The sequence below is a fragment of the Echinops telfairi genome, unplaced genomic scaffold, assembly GCF_000313985.2.
Source record: "Echinops telfairi isolate 266 unplaced genomic scaffold, ASM31398v2 ScPeMD7_7425;HRSCAF=8463, whole genome shotgun sequence".
Classification (NCBI taxonomy): Eukaryota; Metazoa; Chordata; class Mammalia; order Afrosoricida; family Tenrecidae; genus Echinops; species Echinops telfairi.
Genome location: NW_022111325.1, coordinates 7,704,896 through 7,718,037, shown reverse-complemented (window position 1 = coordinate 7,718,037; position 13,142 = coordinate 7,704,896). Strand labels below are relative to the sequence as shown.

General features: G+C 40.3%; 1 protein-coding gene and 2 non-coding genes across 4 annotated transcripts in view; 2 read left to right on the top strand and 1 right to left on the bottom strand.

Moving 5' to 3' along the window:
• The window catches only part of COPA (COPI coat complex subunit alpha), a 59,255-nt gene that overhangs the window by 11,372 nt on the left and 34,741 nt on the right, over positions 1-13,142 (top strand). For both annotated transcript variants that reach the window (XM_004716513.3, XM_004716512.3), the window contains exons 4-7: positions 589-669; positions 6,065-6,141; positions 6,964-7,073; positions 12,703-12,812. In XM_004716513.3, coding sequence (XP_004716570.1) covers positions 589-669; positions 6,065-6,141; positions 6,964-7,073; positions 12,703-12,812 — 378 coding nt within the window. The remainder of the gene's footprint in view (positions 1-588; positions 670-6,064; positions 6,142-6,963; positions 7,074-12,702; positions 12,813-13,142) is intronic.
• LOC115872580 lies at positions 5,349-5,483 on the bottom strand. The gene has a single exon (XR_004047940.1). It is a non-coding gene; the product is annotated as a small nucleolar RNA SNORA42/SNORA80 family (small nucleolar RNA).
• Positions 9,048-9,152, top strand: LOC115872574. Its single transcript, XR_004047936.1, has one exon. It is a non-coding gene; the product is annotated as a U6 spliceosomal RNA (small nuclear RNA).

Below are 13,142 nucleotides of genomic sequence, written 5' to 3'. Positions count from 1 at the left end.
AAATGTTTAAAGGGGGAGAAAAAACACCTGACTTAATAGTTTTGCACTATTAATGGTAGTTTTTTTGGGAGAGGAGGATGACAGTCTAATTTAGTGCCTTTTTCAGTTGTGTCCACTGATGCCTGGTATCTGCATATGGCCTTTTTCTCTGTGCAGCTCAGCCTGAGTAATGTTGCATTTCCCATAGCAATGAGTTAATGTTTACTAGCGTGACAGGTGAGAGTACCCACCATGAATGTACGGGCATCATTTGGCCCCAAGTTAAAAGAGTGAGGAGATGATGGCATATTTTACAAAGTTAAGGCCTGGATAAGCAATCTTATCTTGTCCTGCTATTTGGAGATGGTTTCTTCCCAAGCAAGGGAAAACCTTTCCCAGTCTTGCCATCTCACCCTCTATGCTTACGGCCACTGTTTTCACCTCTGGTCTTCTTGCCTCCACACTTAGTCACGACTCCCTGTCAAGGCGTCTAGACTGGTTCAGAAATGCGAAAACATAAGCGCATACATGATTATTGGAAAATGTGACTTTTGAGAAGCCTAAGACCCGCATGTCCTGTTCCTCAAATGTTCCTGGTCCTCTTTGCAGGTATGGAATTACAAGCTTCGACGCTGCCTCTTCACGTTGCTTGGGCACTTAGACTACATCCGCACGACATTTTTTCATCATGTAAGTAGCTAGGGTTACCACTATAGGAATCTTCTACTAAGTCGTCAAGAGCTTGTGTTGGTAACAAAATGTGTTATTGGAGTTGGTCTATGCTTGTGTGGTGGTGACCTTCTGCTTCATTTCCTTCAAGAGGAAGAGCCCAAAGCTATAATGAATTTTCTTTCACTGAATTCAGGAGGTTCTGTGAAGAAGCCATTGTTTTTCTGTAGGGAATCAGGAGGATTTGATTTCCGATTTGCCGAGCTAGCAAATAAAAGTCTGCAGGCTAAGCCCATGAGGACGATTATTGGTAAAATACGAGGTGTGTCTCGAGGAAAGTCAAACAGTGGTGTCATTTTGATGAGCTAATACATTTTTTGAAACAGTGACCATCTTGTTCACCCCTAGCCCTTTGCACTCGAGTAGGGGCTATTCCCCTCACTGGGTTTATTACCAACTTTGATCTGTCAGGCTTCATAGTAGATTTAGATAATGAGGCACAGAGTAGGCCTGACCGCCCTGGATCTCCTTATAATGCTATGTTATTAATTTTTTTAGCTGAGTATACTTAATGTTTCCTTTTCTAAAATTTAAAAGGGAGATATGCTCTATAGAAAATTTTACCTATTGCAGAAAGGAAAATGTACTGGAGGGCAGGATAGGATGATTGAGAAAATAACAAGACTAACATTTGAAAATGGTAGCCATTCAAGATATTTAGTAGGAAATATTTGTCATTGCCATTAAAGTCTTATTAAAGTCTGGAGTGTATACTTATATGAAAAAACATCCGTATCAGGATTCAAGAGGAAGGCTTATTAACAACCTTCAATACTCAGATGACACGACCTTGTTTGCTAAAAGTGAGGAGGACCTCAACACTTGCTGATGAAGAACCAGTATTTCAGCCTTCAGTATGGATTACAACTCGGTGTACAGAAGACCAAAATTTTCTCGTTGGACTAATGGAGAAATATTGAAGTTGTCAAGGATTTTGTGTTGGTTGGATCCACAATCAGTGCTCATGGAAGCAGCAGACAAGAGATCAAAAGACGCATTGCATTGGGTAATTATGCTCCACAAGACCTCTTTAAACTGTTGAAAAGCAAGGATATTCCTTTGAGGAGTAAGGTGCACCTGACTGAAACCATGGTATTTTCAGTTGCCTCACATGCATGTGAAAGTTGGACACTGAATGAGGAAGACCAAAGAAGAATCAATGCATTTGAATTATGGTGCTGGCAAAAAATATTGGAAGTACCATGGACTGCCAAAAGAACCAATAGATCTGTCATGAAGAAGCCAGAATGTTACATAGAGGAAAGGATGGTGTGGTAGTTACGTAATCTGTTGTCAATTTGAGACTTGAGAGTGAAGGGGTGGAGTTTAGCCTGTCAGTCAGGTCTCAGCTTGATGACCTCATTTGGACCTGCTAAGGAGATAAATAGCTCGCTAGAGGCAAAACACACACTTCCTGTGAGACATTCCTGTGGAGAAGACACATGGAGCTAAGGCTAGAGCAGGCATCCTCAAACTACGCCCCCGGGGCCACATGTAGCCTGCCGAGGACATTTATCCAGCCCCCAGGGTGTTTTTGCCCCGTTTGTTTTTTTACTTCAAAATAAGATATGTGCAGTATGCATAGGAATTTGTTCATAGTTGTTTGGTTTTTTTTTAACTGTGGTTTTTTTTTAACTGTAGTCTGGCCCTCCATAGTTGTTTGTTTTTTTTTTAACTGTAGTCTGGCCCTCCAATGGGTCTGAGGGACAGTGAACTGTTGTCCCATTTTAAAAGTTTGTAGATCCCTGGGCTAGAGCCTTGGAGCTGAAGGAGCCACTGGGAGGCCCCTGCCAGCGCTGAGATGCTTCCACTGCCACTGGATCCACAAGACTTTCTACCCACTGGCCTGTGATCGTCCTGCATTTGGCATAATTGTATGTGTTGCGTGAGTCTGAAGAGGAATTTATAGATTGGTATCGAACATATGGGCTAATGTAGGACTTAATGAACTTGATCTGGACTGGGCTGAGATGTTTTCTCAATATTCAATTACTCTTATATATAAAGCTCTTTCTTACACACATATGAATGTCTCTGGATTTGTTTCTCTAGTCAACCCAGACTTAACACAGATGGCAAGGCTTCATCTCACATACTTTGGACACGTCATGAGAATCTAGTCTCTGGAGAAGGACATCATGCTTGGTAAAGTACAGGGGCAGTGAAAAAGAGGAAGGCCTTCAACAAGAGGGACTGGTGCAGTGACAGCACTGATGGGCTTAAACATGAGAATAATTGTGCGGACGGCACAGGACCGGGCAGTGTTTTATTCTGTTGTTCATGGGGTCACCAAGGTCAAAACTGACATAACGACACCCAACACCACAGAGCAACAACAAAGGCCCTTGCCTACAAGTTGCTATTTTGCTAGAAAGTTAAGAACTTTATTTTCTCTCAGTTGAGTAAATTCAAGGCTATGTTTAAAAAAAAAAAAATGTTTACTACTAGGGCTCCAAATCACACATACTCAGGTTTATTCAAACAAAATGTGTTATAACATGCCTTTGTGATCAGTGGCTAGCTACAAAAAAATTCAGTAATATACTTGGGGTATTCAACATTGCTTTTAAGAATAGACAATGTTTGACAGCTTCTTATGATAGAATACTACAGCAGTTCTAATGTAGTCATGATACTAAGCTATCATTTAAGTAAAATTCCTGTTTCAAAAAAAAAATTCACTTGTTTTAGTCTCTTGAGGATTTGTTTTTAGAAAAGGATACTTTTTGTGCTGTGGGAAAATACAGTGTTGAGGTCAGAGCTAGTGCCTAATTTTTAACAAAAGTGTACATCTTCCCAAATCATTAAAGCTTTACAAGTAATTTATGGGAATGCTGCACCCCGCCCCCAAATGTATCAAGTGTTTTAAGGAAGATGGAGAAGACCTTGAACATTATCCCAGAGGAGGAAGACTGCCAACCTCAACAAATGAGCAAACTGTGGCTAAGGTCTGGAAACTGATGGAGGATGACCGTAGAATTACTGTTGATGTGACAGCTACTGAAGTTGGGATCTCACAACTTTCAGGATGTTCAATAGTAATGGAGCATCGTGGTCTCAGCAAGTTTTGAGCGTGATGGATGCCAAAAGTGTTGCATGAACATCAGGTAGCCCCAAGAGCTGATCTTCCTTTAGTCTTTTAAGTAAGATCAAACACATAATGAAGATGATTCTATGAAGTAAATTGGGCACAAGTATTGAATTTGTCCAGAAAGCAAAATGGAGTTCGAGAAAGCAAAATTCAATCAAAAGTGACTTCCAAGGGAATCTACTGAGCCAGATAAATTCATGGAAGAGAGGTCAGCTTAAAAAATTTTGGTGACTTTTTTGTGAAGACTACAAAGGGTTTTATTTGTAGTTTCTTGATAGGTTTTCTCTCTCTTTTTTTTTTTAATCATTTTATTAGGGGCTCATACAACTCTTATCACAATCCATACACACATCAATTGTGTAAAGCGCATTTGTACATTCATTGCCCTCATCATTTTCAAAACATTTTCTCTCCACTTAAACCCCTGGCATTAGGTCCTCATTTTTCCCCTCCCTTCCCGCTCCCCCCTCCCTCATGAGCCCTTGATAGTTTATAAATTGTTATTTTGTCATATCTTGCCCTGTCCGACGTCTCCCTTCACCCACTTTTCTGTTGTCCGTCCTCCAGGGAGGAGGTCACATATAGTTCCTTGTAATCGGTTCCCTCTTTCCTACCCACTCTCCCTCTACCCTCCCTGTTTCGCCACTCACACCACTGGTCCTGTAGGGCTCATCTGCCCTGGATTCCCTGTATTTTCAGTTCCTATCTGTACCAGTGTACATCCTCTGGTCTAGCCAGACTTGCAAGGTCAAATTCGAGTCATGGTAGTGGGAGTGGGGAGGAAACATTTAGGAACTAGAGGAAAGTTGTATTTTTCATTGTTGTTACATCGCACCCTGACTGGCTCGTCTCCTCCCCGAGACCCCTCTGCAAGGGGATCTCCAGTGGCCTACTAATGGGCTTTGGGTCTCCACTTCGCACTCCCCACATCATTCACTATGGTTGATAGGTTTTCTCAAAGGACACAGAATGATCATGGCTTCTTAGAAGTTTTATGAAAATTGAAAACTGCATCGATGAGAAGACACCCAAATTAATTGTGCTGAGAATTTTTTCTATCATAACAATGCATCTGCTCATTTTTTGAGCGTAGCAAGGACTGTCCTATTGGAAGCTTTACCCCATTCACCCCGAAGCCCTGATAAGACCCCTACAGACAAGAAATCAAAACTTCTTTTTGTTCCTAAACTCAAAGAGCATTGAAAAGCCGCAGGATTTGAGTCCCTCCCTCCAGCTGTTTTGGCATGGTATAAACCACAGAGGGTGGAATTCTTCAAGAAAGGGTAAGAGAAAAAAAAAGAAAGGGTAAGAGAGCTGGAAACACCGCCTTCACAAGTATGTGGATGTAGATGGAGGATAAGTTGAGAAGCAAGTGTGTCACGTTTTGATGTTTTTGTTTAATAAAAGTCTCTGATTTTCTAACAGTGCTTTTTGAGTTGCCCTTGTATATGTGTGCCTTGTACTTGCTTAGCTCTGTGCTAAATACTAAAAATACACCTGTGAATAAGCAAATACTTTCTTTTCTCAGCAAGTTTAAGACTTTATTTTCCATTGTGTAACCTGCGTCAGTGTCTGAAGTCTATGGGAAAAGGGGCCAGGAAGTGGTCGGGGCTGCAGTTTACTCTGACATGGGCCACTATGAGAGGTGCACAGGGACGGACCTGCCATAAATCCAAACCCATGTTTCAGAAAAGCTTAATCGGCTTTATATGTTACTTTCTGCTCTGATTACTGAGGCTTGAGAAAATTTGGGACTGGATCATTGACAGGAAGAAGTCAGACTATAAAACATTTCTATCCGAGAGTCAAAGAGGGACAATTCTTCCATGAATCCCTAATTTATAATTAATGTAATTCATATATGTGTGTGTGTGTATGTGTATATATACTATATGTTTATATAAATTGTAATTTATAAGAGTATATATAAATAGATCTATAACAAAGAGTACTGTATATATAAATAGACCTGTAACATACCTATATATAAATGTAATATAAATATAGATTGTATTGTTTGTTGCTTCTGAGAATCTCTTAGGCTTTTTATCTGGCTTCCATTCTTAAATCGTAGAGGTCAAAGTGCCCAAAGCTAGTTGGTAAGAAGCCAACTAGCCTGTTATCAAAGGCAGCAGCCTCCCTGCAAATATAACTGAGATAGTAGGCAGTGCGATGATTACTCCCTTCTGAGAGAAAAGACTATAGGGACCTGGCCGTGTAAATGATTTCATGTCTAAGTCCTTCTTTGTCTGGAATGTCTTACAGGAGTATCCTTGGATTCTGAGTGCCTCCGATGATCAGACCATCCGAGTGTGGAACTGGCAATCTAGGACCTGTGTCTGGTAAAGAGACAGAGGACTCAACAAGTCTTAGGGTTTTTTTTTGTTTGTTTGTTTTGTTTTTTTCATTGTCAGCTATCTTCTGTCCTAAAGTGGCTTTGCCTGCAGATTAAGTACTGATTATAAGATGCTTTTAAATACAAAACGATAAGCATAATCTCTTAATGATGTCTAGATCTAGGTTTTATAGTCACTCCTTACAGGGATAGGATGTCATAGCTAGGCTTTTAGAATAAGAACTGTTGATGGTTTTCAGTTGCAGTGCCATAAATCCTGCGTCAAGGTCTAGAGCTGCCCTACTGTGTGGTTGGAATCTATATTGAGCTTTCCACAATGAGATAAGGACCGTTTAAAATGATGCCCTTTAAGAAGCATACCACTCTAAAATATATCTTCAATCTGAGAAGAGAGCAATGCAGTCTTGGTCCTCCTAAAATTATTGTTATTATTAGGCCCCGCTGTGACATTTCTCATTCATGGTGACCCTTTGTGTGCATAGTAGATAGAACTTCTTTGGGAAGCAGACTGCCAGGCCTGACCCTCAAGGCACCTCTGAGTGAGTTTGAACCACCAACTTGTAGGCTAGTAGTTAAACACTTAATGATTTGTCCCACCCAAGGATTCCTTTCTAAAATTACTAGTAGTGAAACCGTGAAGCATTAAAGCCAAGAAGAGTTATTGTTAAAAACATCTGACCATGTTTATTAGTTCAGAATTGTTTAGATGATCTGTCTTTGGTGAAAATATGATTAGATTAGATATTGGATATGGTATTTAACATTGATGGCTGATTCTAATTTGGTATTGTCTTTTTTCTTCTTGCAGTGTGTTAACAGGGCACAACCACTATGTAATGTGTGCCCAGTTCCACCCCTCAGAAGACCTGGTGGTATCAGCCAGCCTGGACCAGACTGTACGCGTTTGGGATATTTCTGGTGAGCTACCCAAGTTCAGGGATAACCTAGTCATGTCTGACAAAAAACTGCAATTGCTCGAAGTGGGGTAGCTGGCTTAGGAGAGGAATAGCTATGGTATTCTGTTGCCATTGTATAATAGCTTCTCTGTTCTTCGGATATTGAGTCTGATCTGGTGGTTCTTTATGCTGGAGATATTCACTAAGAAAAGTGGTTCTTAGAAGTGTCTTTGATTTGAAGAAATTTTAACTTTTTAGGTCAGATTTTTGTTAAATAGTTCAAATCTATAATTTCATATGTTTGATTAAAAGTGAAGCTATCCACTAAAAGTACATGTTTAACAAAATTATTTTTGAGAGTAAATTAGCACAAGGAAACAGGATTTTGGGATCCTATGGCCTCATGTAGGAACATTGTGTGTGTGTGTGTGTGTGTGTGTGTGTGTGTGTGTGTGTGTGTGTGTGTTTTTATTTTTATGTCCAGAATACCTTTTAATGGACAGACTTTTAACAGATAAACTTCTAGGACCAGACATTAAGTAACATTGATTTTGGATATTTGGAGTAATTTCTCCTTTAGAGTCTGTCTTGATTTTGAGATGATTTGAGGATTTAGTGCTATATGCAGTGATCTGGAAGATTAGAAAATTTAAATGCAGAGAAAGGAGCGTATTTATGATACAGGCATGCTGGATAAATGGAAGTGTTTTGTTAGGTGTTGGGAAAGTGAAAGGAGGATCTATGGCATTTATGTGTCACTTGCTGAATTGTCTTTTATCTATTGTTTTTTGCCATAGAAATTCTTTGAGATTGGGTTCTCTGAAAGGTTAGTGGCTAGACTATGGAAGTGCTTTCATTCCATAGGAAGAAAGCCCCCTCGTAGGTCCTTGCTGAATTCTTTTGGTAGTAAAGCTGAAACCTCTCTATACTGTACAGTTAGAGAAAACTTTTTCCAACTATCTTCTTGTGTGGTAGGCTGGACAATGAATTATTTCCTATTCTATGTGCCATTAATCAGCAACCAGTAGAAAAATTGGATTCCCAGATGTAGCACTGGAATGTCGCACTGGCAGTTATTTTAATATTCTTGTAGCATAGAAATCAAGCAGTCTACGGCCATACCAGCCTGAACGCACCCGATCTTGTCTGATCTCAGAAGCCAAGCAGGGTTGGGCCTGGTTAGTACTTGGATGGGAGAGATAAGTCAAGCGGAGATAGGGAAGCTGGTGAATAGACCCTCTAGACCATGTTGTCTTTACCATTTTTGCAGCTCGAAATTAGGAAGGAGTGTTGCAGTGGCACAGTAGTCCTTGGTTGCTGACCTAAGGTTGCCAGGTCAAACTTACCAGCCACTCCCTGAATAAAGATGTGGCAATCTGCTTCTGTAAAGATTTACAGCCTTGGAAACCCTGAGGGGCAGTTCTACGCTGTCCTGTAGGGTCGATATGAGTCGAAGTTGGCGTGAGAGCATGTGTTTTGTTTCGGTTTAGTGTAGACAAGGGTGCACTGGACACAGGAAGGTCAGTTCTATTGTCTTCCAAGGGTTTTGCCATTGCAGTTTTTTGTCAGACTAACTAGGCTTTTTGAAGTGTACCCAGATGTGACCAGTCATGCCGGCAGGAGGAGCGAGGCATAGGCAGTATAAGTCTGTGTCTTCTCACTGCCAATCCCAGGGATCGTAGCATCAGCTCTCACAGTAACCTAGTTATGGCTCACTATGGTGTTTTACTCTGCACACATTCAAAGTACCCTCTCTGTCTCAGGATATAGGGGTCTGGTGGAGTTGGATCCTGCCTCATGCTAGTTCCTCTGATCTGGGGCAATTTTTTAAAATAATAGACTTTCTCACCTGGGGTTCTGTGAAAGAGTTAAACCCTGTAGAAAATATTTCGAATGACCTTTCTCAGTTCTTCCATGAGTATCGTATCGGTGATACTACTTCCTAGGATCCCAGACTTATTTGGCCTATGCCCTCTTTTCCGAAAACAAAATTACGGTGCTCACTTTGGCAGCACATGTACTAAAATTGGAACAGTATAGAGAAAATTAGCATGGCCCCTGCCAAGGGGAAACCCAAGTTTGTGAAACCAAAAACCAAACTCCCTGCTGTCCAGTCAATGCCAACTCTTGCAACTTTATAGGACAGGGTAGAACTGCCCCAGTGGGTTTCCGAGACTGTTAATACTTTAAGAGAGTAGAAAGCCTCCTCTTTCTTCTGCAGAGCAATTGGTGGTTTTGAACTGCTGGCCTTCCTATTAGCAACCCAATACATAACCACTATGCTTCAAGGGCTCCCCCAAAATCACGAAGCATTCCATATCTTAAAGAGAAACAGAAAAATAAAAGGGAAGAAAAAAATTACTCTTGCTCCCCCAGCAATGAAAAACGTTTATACTATAGCCCAGAATGTAGGATAAAGTATAGGTATCTGCTTTTGCAGCCACTCCTCCCCCACCCCATCATTCCAGTGTCCTTATTCGTTCCTCCCCCCCACGGGGAGCAGTATCTCCCACTTTGGGACACATTGGCTTAGTTCATGGGTTGGCAAACTTCGGAGATGGAAGAACCAATCCTGTCCCTTACAGCAATTTAAACATTATTCAGGAGCCATAAATATCTTTTACAAACAAATGAAATCACCATTATCTGAATACCATCCTTTAAATTTTTTAAATTTTACTCAGAGCCACATGTACATATAAAAAAACCCACATATGGCTTTCAAGCTTCAGTTTGCCGACTCCTGGTCTAGCTCATAGGAGAGAAGCTAATTCATTCCATACCTAAACCCATGCTTTTGGGCATTAAGGCTTAATCACTTTCCAGAACACCAGACTGAGATGGGCTTTATATTGTTCCCCTCCAAAAGTGCTGTATGTAACACCTATTAGCACACTGTGCTCCCTATAGTATAACTAAAACAAGTTAGGGACCTCAGGTGGATGGTTTCTTGTTCTTGACCATGGCAAGTAACTCTTGCCTTCACCTTTTGTTGGCAGAGAACATTTTTGCATCAGAATTAAGGGCCCTAGATCAGAGAAGAAAGTGTGAGTCCAATAGGATTTATACTTGCTCTTGAATGTGTGAAGTGCATGGATTACTATATAATAACATTGTAATTGCTATGTTCAGTATATGTGGTAGTGAGAATTTCATGCTAATTTGTTGTACTAATATTAATGGTCTCTTTTACTATTTGTAAGTGTTTTTCCTCTATCCCCAACTCTCTTGACTTCTAGTAACCCTTTAACCAGAGTGGAAGGAAATGCTTTGGTATTTAACCAAGTGGAAAGAGCTTGGGGTTCAACTTTTACACTCTTCTTTCCTTTTCTACGGTATACTCTTTTTAGAAGGGTTGAGTTCAAATAAGCACTGAACACAGGGAAAAAAAATTTGTTTTCAAGTCTGTTAGAGATCAGAACTAAGATTTCTAAGAGGGGGAGGTTGTTTCTGAGGAAGAGAACATGTACCCCCAAATTTAGTGAAAACCCTAATGTCTTTGAATGTCTCTCTTAGAAAGGGCATAGTCTCTGAACTGAGTAAACAGTAAGGGAACACAGAGATCATTTTAAGCAAACCTGTCCCATGATACCTCTCCCATGAGGATCCTGCCCAGGAGGCTTAGCTCAACTGTAATCTTTTGTGTTGCCCTGGCAAAAGTTATTTGCTTCAAAGGGAATATAATTGTAAGCTAGATACAGAAGACAGGTTACTTGGTTAGCTTGAGCTTCCATGTAAACTGACAGTTATTCTGATGTGCTTATAACTTTGCATGCTAAGCCCATGTAATCAGGCTCAATCTTTGAAATGGCTACTAAAAGTATATTAATATGCTGCCAGATCCTGTCCTTGTCCTCTCTTCTTACTGTTTCCTCTGGTCCCCAGTGGGAGATGTGCATCAAACTGGTCCATTCTGAGAGTACTCTTTCTTCCCTCTGGATTTGGGTAGCTGCTCTAGAAATTTTCCATCTGCCGTTCAGTCCTAGTGAGTGGCTTGTCGAAGGCTCAAATATTTCTTCCCTGAAGTATTTTTTCACTGCCTGTCACTATTCATCTGTCTGTTTTTGCCCTTCCTCTTTTCTTGGATCATTACCCGCAAGTGCCACAGAGGCTTTCATTCTGTCATACAGCTTTCCCTCTTAATGTGTTTGTTGAAGCTTATTGGAGGTGAAATTCTTCACAGCTGTCTGTCTGTCTTTGTGTCTTCCTTTGAATCTGTTTCATAAACCAGACTCATTAGAAAAGTTGACAGGTTCCATTAAAGGGACAAGTGAAATAAGTGAGAGGAGGCATCCCTATGATGATGTATTTATGAATTCTTGAATGTGTGCTTTTTTTTTAAAGGCATCAGCTTTTATTTCTTCCTACCTATTGCATAAATGCTCATTTTGGCCTGGGGACATGATATGTAAAACTGCCATACCTTTTTAACCTCCGGTGCTGATGTTTGTCACTGTCATAGAAGAAGAAATATTTTTAAATGATGAGTACAAATACACTTGTTGAAGTTAAGTTGTCACTTTTTTTATAGGTGGCAATTTTTTAGTTTGAAACTACTTAGGTTTTTCCATGATAATGATAGGTGTTTTTCCTACTATAGAAAATAGTTTTTACTAGTGGTAGGTAGTTTAATCTCCCACCCCCAACCCCCACTCCCAAACACTTCAAAAGGTAGAATTTTAGCTCCGATTTTTGTTTTCTCATCTATTAACTGGTGTAATTTTATCTGGCTTGCCGACCTCAAAGGATTTTCAAGATCAAGTCATATCACATGTAAGAGTGCTATAGAAACCACAATATACTTTTCAAATGTAAGATAGTCCCTTTCATGTTATCATAGTTAAGTTTACTATTGTCATAATTTTTGTCATGATTATATCACAAATAGCTTTTAATAATGGATATACTTGAGCCATAAGTGTGGGTCTTGTATACTTAAGAATTTTCTTATTCTCGTCTTTTCCCCACGTTTTAAACTTATGGACTAGTTCTTCCTAAGTGAGAACAGCCTCCAACATTTTAATGGTCAGACTTTTAACCAGCCTAGAAATCAAACAGAAGGTATGAGGGTACTTCTTAAGTAGTTCAAAGTTATAATAGCTTCTATCAAATAGCTGGTTTGTACTTCACAGGTCGTTTCATTAACCCATTTGGAACTTCCTTTTGAATCACTTACAAGACTTTGAATTTGAGGAATATTGAGCTGACATGCTTCCCAGATGTCTTTCTTTAAATAAATTTTGAAACAGTGAAAGAAAAGTTAGATTTCCTGAAATTAAAAGTGGGGTTCAAATGTTTACCATTTGAGATCACATTTTAGGAGCATTGGAATAGTAGAATATCAGCAGGTCAGTAGCTCTTGAGGTTAGCTGACTCAGAATTTGGAATACCTATCCAGAAGGATCGGTGGTTGCTTTGTTGTTAGTGTTGAGGAAACAGGAGCCAATTGTGATATGCACTTGGCATGTTTTGAACATTTTCAGAGATAGACTCTGAACTCTTTCTCTCTCTTCCCCTTGACCCCTTTCTTCGTTTCTTATTTCCTTCCTGCTGCTTTAATGTCAGTCTGTCACTGTACCTTTCTGTGCTTTTGATACTGTTCTCTTTTTGATAACATTTTGTTTGCACTTTACCCTGTTACCCCTTCAAAGGTCTAAGGAAAAAAAACTTGTCCCCTGGTGCGGTGGAGTCAGATGTGAGAGGAATAACTGGTGTTGACCTGTTTGGAACTACGGATGCAGTGGTGAAACATGTACTGGAGGTACTTATCTCTACAGCCAGTGCTGGACATGGGCTCTTCTCTGGGAAACAGTGACAAAATACTGCTCATTCCCTCATTCCTGCAGTACATGTCTGTGACTCCAATCTGCTTATTAAGTGTCAGCCATTGTTCTGTGGACTAAAAAGAGTCGTAAGCGCGCTAACAAAGAAATGGAGCCTCCATGCAACCTGAAGGGGCTTCAAAAGTTTGTGGAAAAATCCCATTGCCCTTTAATTCCCTTTTTCCATGAACTTTTTGAGGCCCCTTGAACTGCCGTGTAAACCAATGGGGAGAGCGAGCGAGCTGGGCATGAGCTCCATCAATATCTAA